This window comes from Microtus pennsylvanicus, chromosome 1, assembly GCF_037038515.1.
Source record: "Microtus pennsylvanicus isolate mMicPen1 chromosome 1, mMicPen1.hap1, whole genome shotgun sequence".
NCBI lineage: Eukaryota > Metazoa > Chordata > Mammalia > Rodentia > Cricetidae > Microtus > Microtus pennsylvanicus.
The window spans coordinates 89,370,553-89,396,387 of NC_134579.1; the positions used below are offsets into that span (position 1 = coordinate 89,370,553).

Consider the following 25,835-nt stretch of genomic DNA (forward strand, 5'->3'; position numbering starts at 1 on the left):
CCCAGTGTTTCCAGTCCGTGTGGGTGTGTCCTGGGACGAAGCTGACATGTGTTTGCAGTAGCAAGCTGAAAGCTTGTCTCCCGAGGTTTTATAGAATAGGAGGACACTGGCACCATCAGGGTGGAGCTCTTTTCTTGTAGGCAGGTCTGGATGGGATGCAGGTCTGGATGGGATGCCGTATCCCCCAATGGATGAAGTCATTGGTTTTCTTTATCCTTCCAGGAAGACTGTAACTAATTCAGAATTTTTAGTTGCCACATTTAAAGCCTCACACTTCCTGAGACATTGTGCAGGAATCCTCTGGAACCGTTGCCTCAGACAGGCACTTTTTTTTCTTCATATTTAGTTTGTCTTGCACTGTGGGACATGATAGTGGGATGTGTGTTAATTTGCAGAACAGACGTTTTTATGCCTTAATCATGACCTCCTTAAGAAACCCAGACTTGGCTCCTCTGGTGACCTTTGGACTCAGACTACTTCTGTCTGCATAGAAGGTGGACAAGCCGGTTACTGCCCATAGCAGCCCCTTTGGGTTTTTCTCTCCTGTCTGTCTTCACTGGTCCTATTGCAGTTGCGATGAGTTTCTGGTCAGCACCCACGTGCTGAGATGACCACTGTGAACACCAGGCTAGGGCTTCCCCTCCTCCAGCTGGCCATGTGAGTCTGCAGCTCCAGTGGAGACTGGGAAGTCTGGCCTTGACACGCATGGGGTTCCTTTTTGCTCTCGGGTTCTGCTCTGACTTGAGCATCCTATCCCATTCACTGTTGTGGCTCACACTGGTAACTTAGCTGATAGGACTCCACTCATTTTGGGGATCCCTTGATGTCGTGTGGTCTCTTAGTGACAAAAGCTTTGTACCAAGGGCCTTGTCTGAAGTGACGGCAGAGTCCCTGGGCATGCATTCAGTTCTGCTGGTGTTCAACTTAAGCTCCACCTTTCCACCGTGGCACCTCTCTGTCATCTGGGGTCTCTGGGTAATACAGACTAAGCAGGTGGGCTTCCTATGCCACAGTCCACCCAAACCAGGGAGCTGTGGTTTCAACCCAGTGTGAGGGCCAGGTCTGTTGTTCCCCCAAAGCCCACCATAACAGGCATTGACTGACCATCCCTCCTTATGTTGAGTTATGAAAACTTCAACACTTTGCCTTTTATCTAGGAGGGGGTCTTAGTTAGGGTTTCTATTTCTGTGAAGAGACACCATGACCACAGCATCTCTTATAAAGAAAACAATCAGTTGTCTTAGTTCAGAGGGTCAGTCCATTATCATCATGGTGGGAAACATGGTGTGCAGGCTGGGTGCTGGAGGTGGAGCATCTTGACTTGCAGGCAACAGAAAGTGCTCTGTCTCACTGGGCCTGGCTGGAGTATGTATGTGAGACCTCAGAGCCCACTTGCGCAGTGACACACTTCCTCCAACAAGACCACACCTCCTAATAGTGCTACTCACTTTGGGGGGAATTTTCTTTCAAGTCACTGCAGAGGCGATATCCCAGAACAGCTGCTGGGTCCCATCCAACACCTGCATTCTAAGGGTCTTCACACTTAGAATTTATCTCCCACCCTTTGAGGACTTAGACCTCCGGCGTCACCCACCGTGCATTCTTTCTGATGGATCAGCTTGAGGCCCGGTGATATCTTTCTTTCTTATGGGGCTCAGCCCCTCTAAGGCTGGGTCATGCAACTGTCTGCTGCTAGTCATCTTGTTACAGAGGAAGTGTATATGCTACAGCACCTGCTGAAGTGGTTTGGACTCAACAGCATCTTCTGCATCCACCTACATGTCCCCTCCGAGTCTTCAGGATGCCAGCTTTCTCCACTGGCCTAGATGCCGCTCCTGTCCTAGCTGGCAGACGTTGCCAACTCTAACTCCGCAGGTGGATTTTGAGCCCTCAGTTTCCCATTATGTCCCTGCTTCAGGTATAGTTCCTGAGCGGATCCTTTTGTACCACCAGCAAAGCCTTATGGTTCTCAACCTTGGCTGTGATCTCCTCATTTTTAGCTTTCTGTCTCTCGGTGACTTCCCATGGAACGTGAGCACAGATCGGCTGTCACTGGCTGTGTGGCTGCTCTGTGGCTGGTGTCCCCTCTGTATCTTTCAGATATCTGTACTGTTGCCCCTGCCCGTCCATATCCCTCCACCAGGACATTTTCCAGGTTACCCATTGAAATCTAACTGAATAACGCACATGACACGGACTGCACACCACCTGTCAGCTAGGGCATCGTTCCCTCACTCCCACCTGCAGATTGGTGTTCAGGCAAGTCGCTACAATCCGCCTGCTTGCTCTCTCTCACCGATCTTGGCGACACTTGTGTTAGTTTTTGAGAAACAGAAGCTGAGATGTGACTAAGGAAGTCCCCTCTGTGAAGAGATGGGCAGGGGTGGGGTGGCTGAGGAAGCCAGAATGCCAGCCAAGCACAGCCCTGCAGAGACAGTGTGTCCTCCCTGGTCCGCCATTCTCTGGCAGTGTGAGACAGCAGAGGTGCGGGGGACCTAGACTTTTCCTGTGTTTTCCTCAGGTGTTGCATTCTAGTTTTTCACTGCAGACTTCGTTGATCTGTCGCAGGCAGTGAGATCTGTCTGTCTCCTCCATTAAAGAGTGCGGCCACTGTGGTCCCACTTTCAGATTCCTAGGGGTCTGAGATCTAGTTCATGGTTCTGGGATCTAGGTTGTCTCTTGCTAAGTTGAGAACATTTCCCAGAAAAGTGGGGCAAACCAACGACACCACTAACATGGATTCCTTACAAAGTGCCTGATAACCCATAAACATTTCTCCGGCAACCTTCGCTTCACACTTAGCAGACAGACTTGAAAGCATGGTTTGATGCATCCTGGTCCTTTGAACATGAGAGACTCATGCTGAGCTCCTCTGTGGGCGACAGTTGGAATAATCAACTATGTCTTTGTCGTTGTGAAGCAATCTCAAGAGTGGCAACCAACCCGACATTTGTTTGCCTTTTGCATTCTTGTGCTTTGGTTAATTGGAGACTGAATTAGTGTCAGATAAAATAAAGGCAACCTGGGAAAAGTATACAAGTGCTTCCCACTGTCCCAGAAAACGTTGCTTACAGTGGGACTGAAAAGCTGTCTTGCTAAAATTGCAGACAAGGAGTTCAGCCCTGTGTGTGTTGGTGGTGTGTACCTGTGTTGGGGAGCTCCAGAGAGAGGCAGAGGCGTGAGAGACGGGTGAGAAACTAGTCAACAACAGCAAGCAGAAGGGGGCAAACGATGGTACATCTGCATGTGGCTGGATAATCAGCTGACTCATTTTCCCAGAATCAGCTTATTCTGAGGGCCATTCATGGCATCAGAGTGAGCAGAATTCACAGACTTGGTTCACCTTGGAGCAGAGGCAGCCACAGGCCTCTTTGTAATAGCTTCATGCATTCTTGCAGGGTGCAGGAATGAATTTTAAGTGGGGAAAGAGGAAATGCCAGATTACTGCGTCTTCTCCATCCTCAGACCTCCTAGTAGCTGTGTAGTGTGCTGAGTGAAGACTTGAGATGCGGGGACACCAGCCAGCGAGACAGTTACTGCCACAGGGATGGTTCCCAACAGGACAGGGTTGGCCATGCCAGAAGGGAAGTGCCTGGTCCATTAGGAGCTGAGGATCAAGGGGACCCCAAACAAGGCCTTCATCATACTTTCTGTGGGAAAGAATCTCTGAGGCAGTAAAGACTCAGAATTTTCTAGTTTGAATAGTTTCGTGGTCTTTGGGTTATGGGGGCTGTCTGTAACTGCCTTGACAGGTGGCCCAGAGTGGATTAGGGGAGGTGGACAGTGACCAGGGAAGGACCTGGCAAAGGAGGTAGTGGGTGTGAGGTTCTGGGTCGGGAAGGCTGCACCTAAGAGCACACTTCTGGCTTAGCTGATGAAGTTTCTAGAGATTGGCAGCTCTCAGAGGGGCAGTCTGAAAAGCCAGGAAAAAGCCCAATTCCACTAGGACTATGAGGTGTGCCCTAAAAACATCTTGCTGTCTCAGGTTAGCCTTTACAGCTGTCTCCCCAGGACGCCGTGAGCCTCCCCATACCACACACCACTTAGCCAACAGCCTACTGGGATCGCCGAAGATGTTTTACCCTTTGGATGGGAAGGCACAGGACACAGACTTGTATGGGTGTGTGTGAGAGATATAATGTTTTTTTGTGGGAATCCACTCAAACCAGTGGCCTGGTTGGCTGAAAGGACAGGCATGTGCGTTTCATCCCCAACCTGGGAGATGGCAAAGAGCTCTGGAGAAAATGGAACCCAGATCTCTCATTTTAGGTAAGTTGTAGACTTGAAAGTGAGGCACCAGTGATACACGAGCGATTAAGATTTGGTGTATTTGAATGATTGTCGGTCCAAATAGACACGGGTAATAATGACTTTCTCTCCAGAAGGTTTCTATACCGACCTTATTTCTGGGCAGGTCAAAGGTTAAAAGTTTGGCATTGAGTTCCAAACAAGTGTGGAAGAGAATATTATGTCCAACTCAAGAGTCACACTTTGTGGGGAATAAAGGACTTAGACAGTCTCATAGTGGTGCTGGGAGCTGCAATTCAGGTACTGTATGGCATCTGCTTCATCGTCTCTCCTGCTTTCTCTTCAGAAGCTCTTGCCATGCCAGCTGACTTTATTGCTTTGTAGTAGTAGGAGCAGCGGGGCTGCGTCCCCGGCACCCGGCCGCCCGCATGGCTAGCTTTACTCGAAATAATTACACGGAAACTGTATTCTTTTTTTTTTAATTTATTTATTTATTAAAGATTTCTGTCTCTTCCCCGCCACCGCCTCCCATTTCCCTCCCCCTCCCCCAATTAAGTCTCCCCCCAGCCCGAAAAGCAATCAGGGTTCCCTGTCCTGTGGGAAGTCCAAGGAACCCCCACCTCCATCCAGGTCTAGTAAGTTGAGCATTCAACCTGCCTAGGCTCCCACAAAGCCAGTGTGTGCAGTAGGATCAGAAACCCATTGCCATTGTTCTTGAGTTCTCAGTAGTCCTCATTGTCCGCTATGTTCAGAGAGTCCGGTTTTATCCCAGGCTTTTCCAGACCCAGGCCAGCTGGCCTTGGTGAGTTCCCAATAGAGCATCCCCATTGTCTCAGTGTGTGGGTGCACCCCTCGCGGTCCTGAGTTCCATGCTCGTGCTCTCTCTCCTTCTGCTCCTGATTTGGACCTTGAGATTTCAGTCCTGTGCTCCAATTTGGGTCTCTGTCTCTGTCTCCTTTCATCGCTTGCTGAAGGTTAATATTCAGGAGGATGCCTATATGTTTTTCTTTGGGTTCTCCTTATTTAGCTTCTCTAGGATCACTAATTATAAGCTCAATGTCCTTGGTTTATGGCTAGAAACCAAATTCTTTTAAACACCGCTTGGCCCATTTCTATCTAGCCTCTTCTAGGCTAGCTCTCGCACCTGGATTAGCCCATTTCTTATAATATTTGTATCACCATGAGGTGCGCTTATCAGGAAAGATTTAGCATGTCTGACCTGGTGGCTCGCTGCATCGTGTCTGCCTGGGAGAGAGCTGCATGGCATCTCTCTGACTCAGCTTCTTTCTCCCAGAATCCTGTTTTGTTCACTCCACCCACCTATGTTCTAACCAATAAAATGGGCCAAAGCAGTTTCTTTATTTTTTAACCAATGACCTTTCTCCATCATTGCTTGATGACTTTGTTTTTTTAATTCTTTGACAGTTTCATGCATGCATATGCTGAACTATGGCCATTTTCACACCTATCTCTCACCTATCTTCTCTTGTTGACATCCTCCTTCCCAACATGACCCTTAGGCCTTTGGGGTGTGTGTGCATGCACGTGTGTGGCCCACTGAGTTTAATTAAGATTTTTTTTACATGAGCATCCATGGGGGTTATTCATGGACAGTGTTCAGCTGCTACACCATTACAATCAATGCCACCATTTCACCCCAGTGCCCATTAACTGCCCATAGTTTCTCTGTGAGGGATGGGGCCGCATTGACTCTTCTTTGGTACATGACAAAATGGTGCCCAGCCCAGTCCTGTGCAGGTTTTATGCAGGTAAGCACAGCTGTAGTGAGCTCCTGAGTGTGATGGCCATGCCGTGACCAGAGCCCTGTTTTGCCTCAATCCTCCTCTACCTCTGAGACTTAGAGTCTTCCTGCTCCCCACTTCCAGGATGCTCTTGAGCCTTGGAGGGGTGATACAGGTGACTTGTGTAGGATCAAGCATTCCACCGTCACTTACTGTCAGCACTTTGAAGAGTTCTGGGTCTCTGCATTCACCACCATTCATTGTGAAAAGGAGTTTCTCTGAGGAAAACGGAGAGCAGAACGAGCCACAGGCTCTTGACCAGGTTTCCAGTACGAGGCTCGAGTCCCCTCCTGTGGAAGGGCCTCACATCCAAATAGAAGGTTGATTACTCCCATAAAGTCATGCTACTATTGCATCAGCAAGCATATCTTTTAGGTCATTATTGTAACCCATCGAGTCCACAGCTGGGTAGAACCACCTTTCTCTGCCACTACTATCTAGTACCTTTTGGCACCATGAGAACTAGCTGTCATAGAGGAAACTTTCAGCCCCAAGTTGTGCAGAGAGCTGTAGGGTTGCAGCTTTTATGAGCAGCCTCCCAGACTAGGGTGGGCTTCGGTGGTATAGCCTCTAAGTCATCTCTGCTCCCGTGAGTAACACTAGCAAACACATTGGCTCACTACGCTGGACCGCAGTGGGATCCTTTGGTCTGTCTGCTTCCCTAATCTGGAGTGAGTGGGTGTTCGTTTCCATCTGTTGTAAGATGTTTTTTCTCTTTGGACTCTTTTGGGGAGGGCCTGTCACCCAGCTCCCAAATGAACCATACACAGAGTCTTATATTGTTATTGCTTGCTTTTCTTAAGTTAAGAACCAAATGGGAGAAGTGACGAAAGTCTGCCAGCCTCCTTCAGGGGCACTCACAAGACTTGGTATGACTCCAGTTATATAAAACTCAGTCAAAACCTAAACTGCACGATTTGAGCCTCGTGCATAGGTGGTAAGCTCTGCAGAATGGACTGGGGACCCTGCCAGACACTCAGGGTCTCCGGGAGTGAGAAAGGAGCTGTGTCTGGGAGGGGACATTCCTGGATGCCAGCAATCCCTACCCCAGTGAAATAAAACAAGTTCTTCAAAGCTTCTTTGAACACTGTGAGAGATGTAGGACTCATTTTGTATATATTTTGCTTTACTTAATACTAACGGGTTTTGTTTGTTTGTTTTTGAGACAGGGTTTAGGTTTTTGAGACAGCCTTGGCTGTCCTAGAACTTGATTTGTAGATCAGGCTGGCCTCAAACTCATAGAGATCCACTTGCTTCTGGCTCCCAATGCTGGGATTAAAAACAGCACCACCATGTCTGGTAGCAATTTATATTTTTCTTGCCTTTTTTCTTTTCTGTCTGCTGTCATTTCAGTGGCGTGGGAGTGAGGGGACGATTCATGTGTTCAGACTCTTACATGTACTGAGAATTCTAGTGCATTCTTCTATTAAAGGAGAATTCTGTGTCTATCTGAAATCAGTGAAGTTTTGAGGTAATTAAACATGTATCACCTAGCCGATTCTTTCACATAGGATTGAAAGGCTAATTAAAATTCCTGGCCAAGAGTCCATTTCCAAAAAATATTAGAACTCAGCCGGGCGGTGGTGGCACATGCCTTTAATCCCAGCACTCGGGAGGCAGAGGCAAGTGGATCTCTGTGAGTTCGAGGCAGCCTGGTCTACAAGAGCTAATTCCAGGACAGGAACCAAAAAGCTACGGAGAAACCCCGTCTCAAAAATGCAAAAAAAAAAAAAAATTAAAACTCCAGATTTGTTTAAATGAGACTATGACCTTATGACCTTTTTTCCTTTTTCTTTCTTCTTTTTCTATTGTTAAAGAGTATATGTATATATCTTTTTGATTTTTAGATTGTCAGCCATGCCTTTAGTGAAGAGGAGCATCGAACCCCGGCACTTGTGCCGCGGAGCTCTACCCGAGGGGATCACCAGTGAGCTTGAATGCGTAACTAACAGCACTCTGGCCGCCATCATCCGCCAGCTAAGCAGTCTGAGTAAGTCCTCCTCCTCCCCCCTCCTCTCCCCTCCTCCCCCTCCTCCCCCACCTCCCTGCCCCCGTTATTGGCAGTATTTTATGGCCTCCACACTACTCAGTGGGTTTTAGCGCTAGAGAAAAGACTCGTCCTCCATCTGCCGTGGCCAATGGCTGTGTCTGCCCTAGGCTCCTGACTCTGTGTTTACAATCGTCATCGTGAAGATATGAGCTTGTACATCATTAGAGGGGACCAAGTGTGTCGACTTTCCCATCGTGCTCATTTTTAATGCCGTTTAAGATGAACTTGATTGTGCACTACATTTTTTTCTTTAGTGAGCTGCCTTGTTGAATTTGACAGGACCAAGTTTTTTTTTTTTTTTAACCTGTTAGGTTGAACAGTAGTTAGCATCACAGTGTAACAGTATGCCATTGGTGTTCAACAGATATTTGCCCAATTCCAAATAGAAAATAAACAGGTAGGCTGATTATCGCATACATGTTACACATGTACACATAGGAGTTGATTGATAGTGGATACACCCTTAAGGAAGGAGAGATTCCATGATTCTGTCAATGAAAGTTAATATTAAATACCCAAGGGATATTCTTTTGTGGACTCAAATATGCATGCGGCGTCTTTTTTCTTCAAAGCTTTCTGATATTGTGCTATTTTTTCCCACTTTGACTTCCCCATCCTGACCTTGTTTTCTCACTTTGTCTCCACTCCTTTTTAGTGGTGACAGATTTTCACACTTAAAGTTTGTAGGAACTGGTAATAGCTGGAAAATGTCCTTGAATTTCTATATTCTGGTAGCCTTAAGCACAAAAGGTAGGGTGTGTGTGTGTGTGTGTGTGTGTGTGTGTGTGTGTGTGTGTGAAAGAGGGAGAGAGAGAGAGAGAGAGAGAGAGAGAGAGAGAGAGAGAGAGTGAGTCTTGAGTGCTTTAGTGTATTTATTTTGGAGGAGAGCCAATGCAGGTAACTATTTCTTTATAAGAATTGTATTTGGTACTGATATCTTTTAAGGAGATTTGTTAATTAAGGAAAACATAACTTGGAAATTGATTGACATGTATTTTGAAATGGATTTCCTCAGGAATCTAACCTCATTACAATTGACTTTGGGGTCATGGTTATTCATAGAACACGTACATTTCTGTAATTGCAGAAAAACAATCCCTAGCGAGTTACTGAGAGGCACACTTTCTGCTCGCCTTTGTGTGCTTTTGCATGTTTGCTTTCTTGTTTGTAGCTAGAATGTCTAATGACATAAAGTAGAAGTAACAAAAACTGATTTAAACTTAAGATTTAATAACCAGGCTATCCCTTAAACTGTGGTATTCAGCAGGGTGTTGTATTAATCAGGTTTATTCTCCCTGTTTTGACATGTAACTGGCTTTCCCACCTGTTTCTTTGCAGGCAGCTCTTGCGGTATGTACTCCCCAAATACCCTCCAGATATAGTCATGTCCCTGTGCTTAAAACCTGTCGGTGTCTAAATTACACAGAAAGGAACATTCGTAAAGCAGCTGACCATAGGATAAGGATATTCAGGGACCAGGAAATCATGAATTGTGGCATTCCTTTAAGTGTGGAGGGGGGCAATAGAAAAATTTGCCCATCATGGTCAGGGGGAGGATTTTAATGGGAGCTAAAGTATTTGCCTTCACCTTACATTGGTCATCCTTCTCCTGAGAGCAGAGGCTTGCTGGGGACCCACCATTTTCTTGTGATTCTAGAGTAGACAAGGACACCAGAAATCCCCAAAGAATAGTGGTTGTCTGTTACTCACCTGGTCATTCTGATTCTCCTAAGTTTATTGGAAGCTCAAGATAGTGAAGATTGAAGATACTGTTTAAAACTTGAAGATTCTGGTCCTGTATACTGAATAGGATCCAGAGCCTTGTACCTGTGTGCCCCTGGGATGTCGGCATATTCCTTTTCCAGCCTAATTGAGCACCAGCTTTCAAGGCAGAGGGGTTTTACAGCATTGTTTTTCAACGGGTTTTTAAGGCAGCCTTTTCAGTGAGCAGATATTGACTGCTACTATTGTGCCTACAGTCATAGGAAGGAAGACACTTGTAATTTGAACAGTGTTAGTTTGAAAGACAAAGGCCCACAAGCCTTCAGAGTTTATCCACTAACATTTACAAAGTATTCATTATGAATTTTCAGATTGGTACTGACTTCCAGTATAGGAGACTGGAGGAGTGGTGAGGAAGAAAAGCCCCGCCGGCACAGCTTTGGCTCACTCTGTGTTGCCTGGTGTCCAGCTGAGGAGCGCTGGGGCATTTCCTTCAGATAATGACCATCAGTTCTGCACACCAATTAACATGAAACTGAGACTGCTTGTCCACCCTCTTCCTTGATTAATAATCCCAAATTCTGGCTCTCTCAGGCGGCTGCTCAGTTAAAATTACAGTAGCGCATGCAATCAGCTCCTTGCTGGCATTATAGTGTTATGTTTTTATAAGTTCAAACTTCATTAAAGCTAGAAACTTTCAAGACAGATGCTTTAAAAGAAAGAGAACAAACTATCTTTTTTCATTTTACATATTAATCCCAGTTTCATTCCCTCCCCTCCTCCCATTCTTTCCACCTACTCCCTACCCTCTACCCGTCCCATCCACTCCTTAGAGAGGGAAAGGCACATTGCTCTGGGGAAGATCCAAGTCCCTCTCTACTATTATCTAGGCCGAGCAAGGTATTCATCCAAAGAGACATCAAAATTCCAAATAATCGAATTAAAAAGTGGGGTACAGAACTAAACAGAGAATTCTCAACAAAAGAATCTCATATGGTCCAAAGACACTTAAGGAAATGTTCAACATCCTTAGCCATCAGGGAAATGCAAATCAAAATGACTCTGAGATACCATCTTACACCACGTGAATGGCTAAGATCAAAAACACCAATGATAGCTTATGCTGGAGAGGATGTGGAGTAAGGGGAACACTCATCCGTTGCTGGTGGGAATGCAAACTTGTACAACCACTTTGGAAATCAGTATGGCAGTTTCTAAGAAAATTGGGAATCAACATACCTCAGGACCCAGAAATACCACTCTTGGGCATATACCCAAAAGATGCTTAATCATACTACAAGGGCATTTGTTCAACTATGTGATATCCAGAACCAATAAAGATGCTTTTTAAAGAGTGGAAAGATGAGCCACCAAATAGAAAAAATATGTTTTATACACATCTGATAAAAGATTTATCAAAGAAATTTAAAAATTCAGTAATAAGCAAGGCAGAGAACTATTCAAGAAGAGAACAAATACCGGGGGATGGAGAGATGGCTCAGTCATAAGAACACTGGCTGCTCTGACAGGACCTGGGTTCAGTTCCAGCACCCACATGGAAGCCACAACCATCTGTAACTTTAGTTCCAGGGGAATCTGATGTCCTCTTTTGGTCTCTGTGAGCACTGCATGGATGTGGTGCATATGCATACATGCAGGCAAACACTCAGATGCATAAAATAAAAATAAATCTTTTTTAAAAAGTGGATAAATAATAGTATACCTTCACCAAGGAAGAATGAGATAACAAATATGCACATAAGAATATACTCAACACCATTAAAATGTTATTTCAATATAATTTTCTTTTTAAAGAAAGAGGAACATTGGGAGTCTGTGCTAGCGGAGACAGGAGTGACTGTTACTGAATTTCTCTTTGTTCTTGCGAATGTTTCCATGATGTCACAAAAAAAGAAGTTAGTGTTCCTACACACATTTACAACACATTATACTTTGTAGTATCAGTTATGTGTAAAACTATAGCACAAAGTTATACAAAATATATAATATACAACATTGCATCAACCAAATGAAGTTACCGAGGATGCCTTATATCTGTTTTTATAAGACTGACTTCTCAGTATACAAAATACCCCATCCTCCCAACATAATAATTCTGTGGGTTTTCCAAGTAGGGCTCCAGCAGCACAAATTACCCTCTGACCTTGCTATGTGGAGGGTAACATGCACACACATGCACATGTGCACATACATGTGCACACACTTAAATTTTTTTAAATTTATTTTTATGTATATGAGTATTTTGCCTGCATTTATTTCTGTGGACCACATATGTGCAGTGCCCATGGAGGCCAGAAGAGGGCATCAGATGCCCTGGAACTGGAGTTGCAAAGGTTGTGTGCTGCCATGTGAACTCTGGGACCTGAACCCAGGGCCTCTTAGCCACTGAGCCATCTCTCCAGCCCATAATTTTTTTCTTTTTAAAAGAATATACACTGTTGTAATTCCCAAGTAGCATTCACCAGATGGAACATCTGCTAGAAGATAGCAAGTCTGCCTGAAGAGATTAATATATCGAGTGTGATGATAATGAGATGATAATTTTCTTTAAGATAACTTCAAAATGTTGGAAAATCAAGCAATATTTTTAAAAGTATTCCTGGTCAAAGAAAAATTCAAGATGGGAATTAGAAACATGTTGGTAATGAACACAAAACAGCAGCGTCTTTGTGGGCTTTACTTATGGAAATCCATGGGAAATTGCTCAGCGATGCTGCTATAATTTCTTCATTAATTAGTTTCTGTATTTTTAGAGTTGACACTTCATATCTCCTCTTCCCATCTCACATGTACATTCATGAACCTGCTGTTTATTTCACTTATAAGGCAAAAGAGAGCTGCATTCCCCCATTTGAATAAGTCAACCCAGTGTTAGCATCTGTGCCCTCAGTCTGTTCGCCCCTCTTCCCCATGTTCATGCATCTGTTGCATCCAGTCCCAGCACTGTAGCCCACACGCTCCTGCTCAGTTCTCCCTCTTCTGCATTGTCCTCCCGTTAAATATAACCTGGTGAGTGTGCTCCCAAATCTGGTCCTCCTCTCCGTCTGTTGATTCTCTTCACAGTCAGGTTCCTTCAATAACTCAGCCTCCACAGCCTCCACTCCCCCTTGCTGCCTCCTGTCCCCACTCAGGTTTTGTCCACCCACTCTCTTGAAACTGCATCAACCTTGGCAGAGACTTCCAAGTGGCTGGTGCCCCCAGTCTCACCCGCATTACTTGGTCTGTTATTGACATTTGTTCATTGATAGCTTTTGATCTGGAGAGACTTTCTTCTGGAACACCTCACCGTGATGTTTCTCCTGGGAAGCTCTCATCTTCCCATCCTCTCTGTTGGAACAAATAGTCTAGAGACTGGCCATTAGATTTTTTTTTTGCCACTTTCCAAACATTTGGTAAGCTACTCTAACAATATTTATGCTGTGATTTCAAGGTTTACACTTACAGTTCTGACCTCTCCCCTAGATTTCAAACTCATTTATAAATGTATACAGCTGCTCACTTAGTATCTTCGCTTAGGTGTCTCTCACAAGCACATCAGACTCCATATGCCTGAAACACAATGTACAATTTCCACCTTTGCTTCTCCTCGCTCTCAAACCAGATGTCCACTCCATAGCAAATGAGTTCAGTTGCCTTGAGAATAGATACTTCATTTGCACACCCACTCACCTCCCTGCTGCCAGTATCCCCATCTTAATTATCATTGCCTTCTCTGGTAGACAGGAGCTTCCTCTCATTTCTCCTTGCTGACATCCCACCCGTCCCCCAAAGATGGACATGTATTTCTCAGTTCCACCACTCTCTGGGCCCAGTGACCGTGGCTTTCTAGGTGTTGCTCACACACACACACACCAGTCCATTGTTGTCTTCTGTCACACAGTTCTTCCCTGGATAGCACCCTCTGTGCTTCCATTAATATACTTTACCCAAGTATATTAATGTGGTGCACACACATATACATACAGGCAAAACTCCCATACACATAAAATAAGAAAATATCCCCAACTGTCAAATATGGGTGAAAATCCCCTCATAATCTTTATGCTTTAACACTTCAGGGGCATATTTCTCAATCTGATGTTATTGGTTCACAAGGTCCTGATAAATCTAGAAGCAGAACCTGTCGGTAACAAATGCAACTCCCTCAGCCAGTCCTCTGCTCCCTTCAGAATCACCTTACTTGAGCTGTTACCAGACTCGCAATATTAATGAGTAGAGTTCAGCAGCTCAGAGCTTTTTGGAAAACTAAAAACTGTAATGGCCACAGTTTATACATGTTCACCAGAAAATATACTTCCTTCCATTTCCTTTTTAGTCACTTATCTGCTCTCTGCAGCTGGAAGTCTTTAATTTCTGTATCTCTTTATAAATTGAGAGCTTCCGAGCAGAAAGATAGCATCAATTTCATGCTCTTCAACTCGTTAAGTGTTCATGGTAGAGGCTACATGTCATCTGTCATCTTCTGCTTGTATAGCATCTAGTACAGAGTACAGTTTCTCAACAGGAGTCACTATGCTTTGAAAGGATGCTGTGACTTTTGCAAGCGACTGAGGTGTACACATCTGTCTGGTGATACACACTGACCATAAGAATGATTTTTACAAAGCTAAGGGAGAAATGTTCTTAATGTTTTCTTGGAGTGTGTGTGTGTGTGTGTGTGTGTGTGTGTGTGTGTGTGTGTGTGTGCGCGCGCGCGCAAGCATGTATGCATCTGAGAACATAAGCATGAACATGTGTGTGTGTGCATATGCATGTGAACACAAGCTGGATCTGTACCCGTGTGTTCAGAACTATAAATGACCAGTAGAAAACAGATTAGCCATGTGGCTGTGTCACACATTCAGACACTGAGTACTGGTAGACAGAGGTTCCTCACACAGGGTCCAATCAATGCTCTTCTTTCATATTCCTGTGCCTGTTAAGCATTTTGAGGTGGCCCAACATAGTGAAAAATTTGTTCCATTCAGTTAATGTTCTCAACAATCTCTATGAGTAGAAAAGACACTGGGCCAGTCCCTGTCTTTTCTCTTCAAGCCGTTGAGAACCAGTTCTGTGTAAGTAGTACAGAGGTCAAAGACTTAGTTCACATGTTCAGAAGGCTAATGAGTTAAAAAACAAACAAACAAACAAACAAAGAAGCATTAACTTTATGTGAGTCAGGAGCAAGACAAATTTGGGTACCATTGGAGTACAGTGTTGATGTCTTACCAGAAACCTCACTCCAAACCCTGGAGAGCTTGGTTTTAGGTTAACCAACTCATGGTTCGGTTTATGTGTTTTAATTCTTTACTTCCCAAATCTTCTAAACTCCTAGTGCCATTCTTAAGAGCAGTTCATTATGGCAGCTGCTGACTTTGGTTAGTTAGGTGGCTGCTCAGGAACAATCTGAGTGTGTTTGCTCAGGAAGTTTGCAATGAAAGCTGTTCTGTCAATCAAGAGTTTAGAGTCAGTGGGAGCAGCTTGGCTCCAAGGCAAGCAAGCACTGTCCGTCTCCATAACTACAGTCATCGGCATTCAGACACGGCTTCCTCTCTGCCCACCTGCCTCCTCAGGGCTTCCACATCGTTAGTTTAGTGGTGACAAATGTGCATGTCATAAAACTGACCCCTGTAGCTATGTTCAGCTGTGTAGTCAGTGGTGCTGCTACGCTCACAGTGCCCTGTGACAAACATCCAGCTGTTTCATCTCACGAAATTGAGTCTGCTGCATTCAACCACCCACACCCCCCCTTCCCCAAGTCTACACTCTGGGTTTGTCTGTTCTATAATGTGTCAGATCAGATAGGATTGCCTTTCTGTGACCGTCTTGCTTCACTTAGCATAGTGTCCTTAAAGCACATCCATGTTGTAGAATGTGCCAGAATTTACTGCCTTCTGAAGGCAAATATTCTACTTTATCATCCATTTATCTATTGATGAACACGAGTTGCTTTTACCTCTTAGCCATACTGAATAATGCTTCTGTAAATATATGTGTGCAAACACCTGTCTCTAATTTATTTATCTGTCCGTCCATCTGTCCGTCTGTCTGTCTGTCCGTCCATCTGTCCGTCTGTCTGTCTGTCCATCCATCTGTCCATCCATCCATCCATCCATCCATCCATCCATCCATCCATCCATTCATTTACGTGTATGAGTGTTTTGTGTGCATGTGTGCATGTGCCTGGTGCCCGTGGAGGCAAGAGGAGGGTATTGGGTCCCTTGGAAGTGGAGTCACAGATGATGAGAACTGCCATGTGGATGCTGGTAACTCAGCCTGGGTCCCCTGCAAGAGCAGAAAGTGCTCCTAACTAGTAAGCTATCTCTCCAGCCCATTAAAATTTTATTTGACAGAAACAGTTGCTTTTCTGGGCTATGCTCAGAAGTGTAGTGCCTGGATCCTGTGCAGTTCTGTGTCTCATACTGTGCGGATCTGTCACACTGTCGTATGTGGCCAAGGAGGTTCAGTGCGTTAGATGGTAGAAGCTGAAACTAACAGAAGGTCAAGTTTTGTCTCATCTGTTTCTGCCACTTCCAAGGTCAGCGATTTGTCACTAACAGATCACCATCTGTGCTTCTCAGTTTGATCGTCTAGAGAATGACACAGTAACTCCTGTCTGTGTGCTGGGCTCACTAGTTCATTTGCTGAATGAATGATGGAGAGGTACAGTTGATGCTGGAACTACAGCTGTACACAGACCAGTTCCTGTTCTCATGGATTTGCCATGCGCACCAAAACCAACCCTAGTTGGTTAGGCTCAGGTGTCTTCTGAAATGGGGTTGTTTGTATTAGTTACTTTTGGTTGTTGTGGTGAGATACCATGACCGACATCAGAGTATAGAAGGAAGAGTTTACAGGACCACGAGGGGTGCACCCACACACTGAGACAATGGGGATGTTCTATCGGGAACTCACCAAGCACAACTGGCCTGGGTCTGAAAAAGCCTGGGATAAAACCGGACTCGCTGAACATAGCGGACAATGAGGACTACTGAGAACTCAAGAACAATGGCAATGGGTTTTTGATCCTACTGCACGTACTGGCTTTGTGGGAGCCTAGGCAGTTTGGATGCTCACCTTACTAGACCTGGACGGAGGTGGGTAGTCCTTGGACTTCCCACAGGACAGGGAACCCTGATTGCTCTTTGGGCTGATGAGGGAGGGGGACTTGACCGGGGGAGGGGGAGGGAAATGGGAGGCGGTGGCAGAGAGGAGGCAGAAATCTTTAATAAATAAATAATAAAAAAAGAAGGAAGAATTTATTTTTGCTTACATTTCCCAAGGGGGGAGTCCATAATATCAGGGGAGGCATGGTGGCCGTTGGTTGGAGCAGGAAGCTGAGGGAGCACAACTTCATCACATGCAGGAAGCAGAGAGGATGAACTGGAAGTGGCTGAGGCTGAAAACACTGCCTCCAGCAAGGCTCCACCTCCTGAAGGGTATGCACACACCTACACCCACACTCACCCCCCCACACCCACACACCTACAGCCCCACCCCCACACTCACCCCACCCTCCCACCCACATTTACCCCCACACACTCACCTCCCCCACATCCACACACACCCACACACCCACACTCACCTCCCCCACTCCCACATACACCGACACACATGCACACCCTCCACCCCCATACCTACCCACACGCACCTCCACCCACACACACCTACACATTCCCACACCCCCCACACATACTCACACTCATCCCTCACAGCTACCTCCACCCACCCACACCCACACTCATCACCAGTTAGAACCAGGTGTTCTCATACACAAGTCTATGAAGATCATTTCCCTTTCAAACACCACAGTCCTCTTGCATTAGTCAGACGGTCTTCCCGGAGTGTTCAGACTCTCTTCTGTCTGGTGGATAGAGACTCAATAGAAAACGACAGTCAGCAGAAGTGCTGCTTCTTTCTGCAAGAGACGCTGATATGCACTGAGTGCTCAGTCACTAAGCTTTTGTAGGAGTAAAAAATAGCGATGGAATTTGGAGATTGAAGGTGAGGAAATACATCTTTCCAGAAATGTTAAATAGATTTTAAGAAAAGGAGGGGCTGGGCAGTGGTGGTGCACTCCTTTAATCCCAGCACTCAGGAGGCAGAGGCAAAGGCAGGTGGATCTCTGAGTTCCAGGCCAGCCTGGTCTATGAAGGGAGTTCCAGGACAGCCAAAACTGTTATACAGAGAAACTCTGTCTTAAAAAACCAAAACAACAACAACAAAAGAAAACAAAAAAGGAGAGACCCAGACATGGTAGCGAATGCTAATAATCCCAGCTCCAGGGAGCCTGAGCCAAGGGGATATGGCCTACCTGGGCTACATAGTGAGACTCTGTCTATACTATGTCTAGCACCCATAAGAAAGTAGAGATGAGCCCAGCTAGAGGCTTTTTTTTTTTTTTTTGGTTTTTCGAGACAGGGTTTCTCTGTAGCTTTGGAGCCTGTCCTGGAACTCCCTTGGTAGACCAGGCTGGCCTCGAACTCACAGAGATCCGCCTGTCTCTGCCTCCCAAGTGCTGGGATTACAGGCGTGCGCCACCACCGCCCGGCTTCCAGCTAGAGGCTTTAAACCGAAATCTTAGATGCTGATTTTAGAGCATGTGAGACTTAGTACCACATTTCCATATGTTCAGAGAATATAATGTCACCAGAGGCAACAAGGACAATGCATGATAATCAGTGCCATGTTTTTGATGACATTCTGCATTTATCGGCCAAGGTGATCTCTTGAATTCCATTGAGCAGTAAAAGGAAAGCTTCATTCGTGAAGTAATATTTCTGTTTTGTGTAAAATGGGAACTTAGTTTTTTCCTTTAGAGAAGTTTCATTTAGTGGTAACAACTTGAGGGACAGCTTGGGCAGCCAGGAGGACGCTGTGCTGTCTGGAATATTTTACTGTTCTAAAGGCCTTGGGCCATGACACTTGCTTTGATATGCATTTGGACAAGCCCTGTGTGGTGGTGGCAGCGAGCCTGCATCGCAGCTCCTCAGCAGGTGCCTCTCTCCCTTCTCGACTCTAGGCAAACATGCAGAAGACATATTTGGCGAGTTGTTTAATGAGGCTAACAACTTCTACATCAGAGCAAATTCTCTTCAAGACAGGATTGATCGCCTTGCTGTCAAAGTCACCCAGCTGGACTCCACAGTGGAGGAGGGTAGGTAATTGCATGGAAGCCGCGAGCTGCGCACCATGGCGGCGCGACAGTAGCAATTAACTTCAGTGTGATTTCTGCGCTTCCCTTTGCTGAGCACACTGCCACTTATCTTGTCTCTTCCTAGAAGAATGGGAAGGGAATGCCCCATAACACTTGGTTAATTAGCGATTTTTTAAAAAAAAGATTCACATCTCATCTGCTTCATATGCCATACTCTTGTTTTTAAAAGTTGCAGATGTTACATTTGGAGTCAATAATAATAAATAATCTCAGGATGACCTCATTTTAACTGAGTTTTGAAGTTTTATTTACAGATTAAAAAATAAAATTTTAATAGCTACTTGGTCTGTTTGGGTAAGGAATTCATAGTATCTTTTAAAGAAGATTTATTTTGCTGGGCAATGGTGGCACATGCCTTTAATCCTAGCACTTGGGAGGCAGAGACAGGCGGATCTCTGTGAGTTTGAGGCCAGCCTGGTCTACATTGTGAGTTCCAGGACAGGCTCCAAAGCTACAGAGAAACCCTGTCTCAAAAACAGAACAACAACAACAACAACAGAAAAGATTTATTTTATTTTTTAATTACATGTCTTTCTGTATGTGTGTGGATAAGTGTAGATATCTGTGGAGCCCAGAAGAGGGCATCACAGCCCCAGAGCTGGAGTCCCAGGCAGTTGTGAGCCACCCAGTGTAGGCGCTAGGAACTAAACTAAGGTCCCCGCAAAAGCACTAAGTGCTCTTGTCCGCTGTGCTGGCTCTCCGGCCTCAGTGTCTTTATCTTCATCATCCACTTTGCAGATGTGCGGCACTGTTGGGTTTAGGTTGTCTTTCTTGCTGGGTTTGGTTTTTGGCTCATAGAATTGCAGGCTCATGATAAACTCTACACTGGAAAAGATGACTGGGTTAAATGTTAGAAGTTTCAGGGAATGTGTCATATCTGTGAACTCCTTTCCTGGCAGTTTTACTTTATTGTTTGCATTGGCATGAATATTAACATTGCAGAGACCTTTTCCTAAAAGCTAAGGAATCTGGGTCCCTTCTCTAGGTTGTCACTTTATTGGTGATGTCACACAAGGTATATAAATTATAGTATTGATGACCTAGTGGGAGGGCAGATGGGACCAGCTTGGACACCTAAAAGTTGTCAAAGTTGGATAAGTTAAATGCAATGTAAAAGTTGTAAAAATATGCAAGAAGGCTTCCACATCCAATCAGTTAGCTTAACTTGTTTCCCAGATCGAAGCGCTGTTGTGTGGGTCAGAGGTGGAAAACCTTCAGGGTCTCTGTTCCCCCTCAGTGTGAGAGTAGGCTGCTCCCAGCTGTGTATTGTTCTGTGCAGGTATCGCACTGATCCTGGTCCTAATGGTTTCTCCTAAGATACCCAGAGCTGTGCACGCTGCCTGCTGTACACATTGGTTAGCTGGGTGGTGTCTGAGAAGTGCTACTTAAACAACAGCAGCAAAAAGATCCCCTGGTCCAGTGAACTATTTCTGTTGTTACAAAAGAAAACAAAGCTGTAATTTGACCTCATGCCCTAGAGAAATCTTATTCTTTAGAGGGAGGAAAGGGTGTTCTATTTATGCAAGGTTTTAAGGAGCAACAAAAATGGTCATTTTGGAAGCTAGAGCAATGGCTCATTGGTTATGAGTGTTCTGTGCTCTTGCAGAGGACCTGATTCTCAGCAAACCACATTGGAAGGCTTACAACTGCCTATGACTTAAGTTCCAGGGGATCCAGTGCCCTCTTCTGGCCTGCGCTGGCACTGCACACATCCCTCAGGCACTTATGTAAAATAAAGTGTTTCCAAAAAGCCAATATTGGGTCATTCTGGGAGGTGTTTCTGATTCTGAGTCAAATAATGATGCTTATTTCTAAACAGAAAATACTGCTCCGTAACTCAGCCTGGGGACTTTTCTCTCCACAGTCTCACTACAGGATATCAACATGAAGAAAGCGTTCAAAAGCTCTACCACCCAAGACCAGCAGGTGGTCTCTAAGAACAGCATTCCCAACCCTGTTGCTGACATTTACAACCAGAGCGACAAGCCTCCGCCCCTGAACATTCTCACACCGTACAGGTACGGCTCCCTCTCGGCTTCCCCACACCTTTGCAGTGGAGGCGGATGGATGCTTCAACAGAGGCAGAAACGTGCCGATGTGCTGGGTGGGGCCACCTTGGGGGCTCCTTTGGGTTGAAAAGAACATTTTGAGAACAGTTAACTGCTGCATCCCTACCCAGTGAAGTGAGCCATGGCTACAGAATTGTTGGAGTGTGAGTTCTGACATTCGCACGCAGACACGGAGATCTTCGGCGGAAGTGGCACTTGGCGCTGCATACCAGGTGTGGTTATGCCATTCCTTATGCTCCAAGTTCGCTGGAGAGAAATGGCACGGTTTGTTTATGACATGGTGAAATCCTCGTCCCAGCCCTTGGTCACCACACAGACAGCTGCTGTCCTGCTGTTGCTGTGGTGGTCGGGCATATCAGGGATAGACTCCAAGAGGCAGAGTAGAAAAGGAACAGGGCAGCATTCATAGGAAGAGGCCGCCTGCCTGCACACGCTCTTAGCAAGCCCTGAGTGTCGCTCCCGTCACCATGATGTTTTCTTCTCATGCATCCTGTTATCACCTGTGGACCTTTCTTTCTCATTCTTACTGTCTCCTTGTCCCCCATGGCGAGTCTTGTCCCTGTGCCCATCTTCCCTCCTCTCTGTGGGTCTCACTTCACCGGCGCCTGCGGGGCACAGAGTGGGAGCCAATCGTGTTCACTTCCAGAGTCAGGGCTGCAACTGAGTGACTGCGATGGCCACGGAGAAGCCTGTGTGTTCCTTGTCTGTGGTTGCCACCCTCACATTCCTGCTACAGGGCCTTTTGGTCCTCCTCAAAAGGGCCCAGGCTCTTGGTCTGGTTTGGAGTAGCCTCAGTAGGAAAATTGGGAGTGTCACCTTTTCTTTCTGCAGGACAGAGAGATTCTTTCAGACAAACGAGCACATACCCTGGAAATGGGAGTTGGGCAGTGTCCTGTAGCACGAATAATAAAATCCCAGAGACAGATATTGGGGTTCAACCTGAGGATCAGAAAAACAAAGCAGCTAAGCCACTAGAGAACTCTGACCTCCTTGAAATCTTCAGACTGAAAGAGAGCGAGTTCCTGTCTCATCCCACCTTATAGTCCTCTCTAGTGCTGGGGTTAAAGGCGTGCACCATCGCCACCCAGCCTCTAAGGCTAACTAGTATAGCTATTGGGATTAAAGGTGTGTGCCACCACTGCCTGGCCTGTTTGACTAACTGTGTGGCTATTTTGTGTTTTGTTCTTCATGCAAGCTTTATATATTGAAATACAAGTAAAATATCACTACGGTATTCCTCAGCTTCAATGGGACAAGTGTGCTTTCCTAGCATTTAGAGCACACATACTTAAAACTAAGATGTGTCCCATTAGAAACCTCTCTCCTGCCCACCCCTTTTCCCCACTTAATTGGTATCTCTCTCTCTCTCTCTCTCTCTCTCTCTCTCTCTCTCCTTTATTTGGCTGTAAATTTTCTCCTATCTATGTATATTTAACTGACTTTGCATCTCCTATGGTCCTATATAACTTAGTGGAATATTGATATATAGAGTAAATATACTGCTTTAATTTTGTTTTGTTGATGTTTTGGTTTGGTTTGATTTTGTCTTTTTAAGACAGGATTTCTCTTTGTAGCCCCTGGCTGTTCTAGAACTAGCTCTGTAGATCAGGCTGGCCTTGAACTTACAGAGATCCACGTGTGGCTGCCTCCTGAAATCTGGGATTAAGTACGTGCACCATCACCATCTTGCCCTCCTGATTTAATTTTGAACATAGTGTCCACATTACATCATGACTATTCCAAACATTGTTGAAGTAGTTTATTAATTCTTACATTTTTATTATGAGAGCAATGGGAAACATTGTTAAAAGATTCAGTTTTAATTTTTGATTCTATATCTGTCTGTGTGTATGGACCCAATAGTACAGTGTCATCAGAAGCTGGAAGAGGGGGGTGGAGTTAAGGCAGTTGTGGGCCACCTGGCATGGGTGCTGAGACCTGAGCTCCAGGTCCTCTGGAAGAGAAGGTGGAGCTTGTGACTGCTGAGCCATCTCTCTAGCCCCTTGAGCAGTGCTGTTGATTCCTATTATAACCTTAATTCATAGTGGCTACGTTATTACTGGTTAAATAAGGGAGCAGTTTTTATATGACTTGAAATATTATTTAGACTATAGTAATCATAGCAGCACTTGAAACTGACATAGCCACAGGGAATGAAGTTTCTTGAAAATACATTGTGTTTCAGTCGCATCCATATACCACAAATATTTTGCCTTCTTTACCAAATAGTGCGGAGTAAACCTGAATTGACAAAAGGGGACAGAGCACTTACTAGTTTTTATCATAACTGTATTGAAGTTCCCAGTAGAAGTTAGTGTACACCAAGCATCCAGCTGCCTCTATGTGTAGCTTACTGTTGGAGTAACCAGAATAGGTCCTTTAATTCATGAGCTATTAAAAATGGATATTTCTGAGTTGTGCGGAATTTTCACAGAGGACTTGCACCTAGTTAGCTCTCACTTTCGAAGATTGTAGAGTTAATTGCTTTTGTGCCTGTTTACATGTTTTTCCAAATAGGGAGTTTAGCGTATAATACATAAGGTGGTTAGGATGCCAAATGCCTCATGTAGGCGTTAGGATCCAAAGTGTTAAATTTAATGTCACCATCCCTATGAAGGCCGCTAGGGATCTTCCTTGCTCTGACTTTGAATGCATTGGTCCATAGGGATGACAAGAAGGATGGGCTGAAGTTCTACACGGATCCCTCCTACTTCTTTGACCTCTGGAAAGAAAAGATGCTGCAGGACACAGAAGACAAGAGGAAGGAGAAGCGACGTCAGAAGGTGCGTGGCTCGGTGGATGCACTCATCAGTGTGCACACGGGTCCTTTGCTCAGATAGTTGAGGGATGACATCTAGGCTCAGGTTTGCTCAGGGGGCCCCCTTTTCACATGACAATCCTGACATTTTAGCACAGCAAGGCTATTTTGAAATAAATATGGCAGGATTTGTTCTACAGCAGTTGTATGCCTCTAACAAAAGAAGCGAAAAACTCTTCAGTTTGGTTTCTCACCATGTTTTGTCACCCCTGTCCCTTTGCTCCCTCGGAGCTTCATAGAACAGTCACCGCTCCTGTCAGGCATTGGGGAGTTTGTCTTACTCACATTCATGTTGTTGGGGTGCCACCTCACTGTGACTGAGAACTTGGTGAGGCATTTGCGAGAGATTGGGAAGCGTGAGTGAGCTGTGCTTTCAGAGATATTTTCTAGAAATGAACCTCCCCTTGAGGAGTGGGGAGGTGGACGACGAGAGAAATGCAAAGCAGCATGATCAGAAACAGCCACCCTGCACGATCAGAAACAGCCACCCTGCACGATCAGAAACAGCCACCCTGCACGATCAGAAACAGCCACCCTGCACGATCAGAAACAGCCACCCTGCACGATCAGAAACAGCCACCCTGCATGATCAGAAACAGCCACCCTGCACACCCTGCACACCATCTTGGAAGGAGAAGGTGACTCATTCAGGTTCAGGGACTTCCACTTTGAAGCTTGCCCCCTTAGGATGGAGAGTTTAGATCTTTTTTAATATAAACTGTGTTCAGAAATCAACACCCTAGGCCAACATGGGGAGGCAGAAGCAGGCAGATTTCTATAACTTCAAGACCAGCCTGGTCTATGTAACAGATTCTGGGCCAGCCAAGGCTGCATCCTGAGATCTTTTCTCAAAAAGAAAAGCACCAAACACAAACCAGAAAAACAAGAACAAACAACAATAATACAATATTGCTCGGTGGTGGTGGCGCTCACCTTTAATCCCAGCACTTGGGAGGCAGAGACAGGTGAATCTTGTGAGTTCCAGGCCAGCCTGGTCTACATAGCTAGTTCCAGAACAGCCAGGGATACACAAGGAAACTCTGTCTCGAAAAATTAACAAAAACCAGACAAACAAAAAATATAATAACAAAACAACCACCCAGCTTGCTTGACAAATACTGAATCATGTGGGAAGAAATACTTAGCTCTCTGTGGGGTAGTCTTGAGGTTTGAAGCATTTAGATGTATTGACCTAATTGGAGCAAGAGTTGAAGATGAATAAGAACTTGATGTTTGGAAATAGAATTTTTTTGTTTGTTTTTTGGAGACAGGGTTTCTCTGTGGTTTTGGAGCCTGTCCTGGAACTAGCTCTTGTAGACCAGGCTGGCCTCAAACTCACAGAGATCCGCCTGTCTCTGCCTCCCAAGTGCTGGGATTAAAGGCATGCGCCAACTACTGCCTGAAAATAGAATTAAAGAACAGGCCAGGCGTAGCTCAGCAGCGGAGCACCCGATCACATGCACAAGTCTTGGCTTCACTTCAGAGAGAAGACAAGAGACAAAGAGCGGGTAGAGAGGAGGAGGGTGCCCCAATCCCGAGTCAGGGTTTGTAAAATGTGTGTTTGATTATACTCTTCTTACACTCATGATGTGCACAGATGTAACTGTGGAATCTGGGAAGAACTGCTGAGTTTTACAAAGAATTCAAGCGAAGCAGTCATGGAAGAAGAAACACAGTGAAGGGCATTTTTTTCTCCAGTGCACTACACCTTTCAGTGCAAAACCCAGGACTTTCAGGAGGGCCTTCCAAGGACACTTCCTGCCCTCCTAAAAGGCCTTCCCTTCTTAGGCTCCTTGTCAGGAGAGGGTTTCTTTTCTGAAAATTTTATTTGTTTGTTTGTTTGTTTAATGTTGATAGATGCTTTGCCTGTATGAATTAGTGTTACTTGAGCGGTTGATGTCTGCAGAGG

The 25,835-nt window shown here is 45.3% G+C and overlaps 1 protein-coding gene across 9 annotated transcripts in view; it reads left to right on the forward strand.

The window, feature by feature from the left end:
• Positions 1–25,835, forward strand: part of Wasf3 (WASP family member 3) — a 91,095-nt gene that overhangs the window by 51,612 nt on the left and 13,648 nt on the right. For all 9 annotated transcript variants that reach the window (XM_075972462.1, XM_075972529.1, XM_075972483.1 and 6 more), the window contains 4 exons: positions 7,898–8,040; positions 18,845–18,979; positions 20,904–21,057; positions 23,774–23,891. In XM_075972462.1, coding sequence (XP_075828577.1) covers positions 7,908–8,040; positions 18,845–18,979; positions 20,904–21,057; positions 23,774–23,891 — 540 coding nt within the window. In that variant the 5' untranslated portion in view covers positions 7,898–7,907. The remainder of the gene's footprint in view (positions 1–7,897; positions 8,041–18,844; positions 18,980–20,903; positions 21,058–23,773; positions 23,892–25,835) is intronic.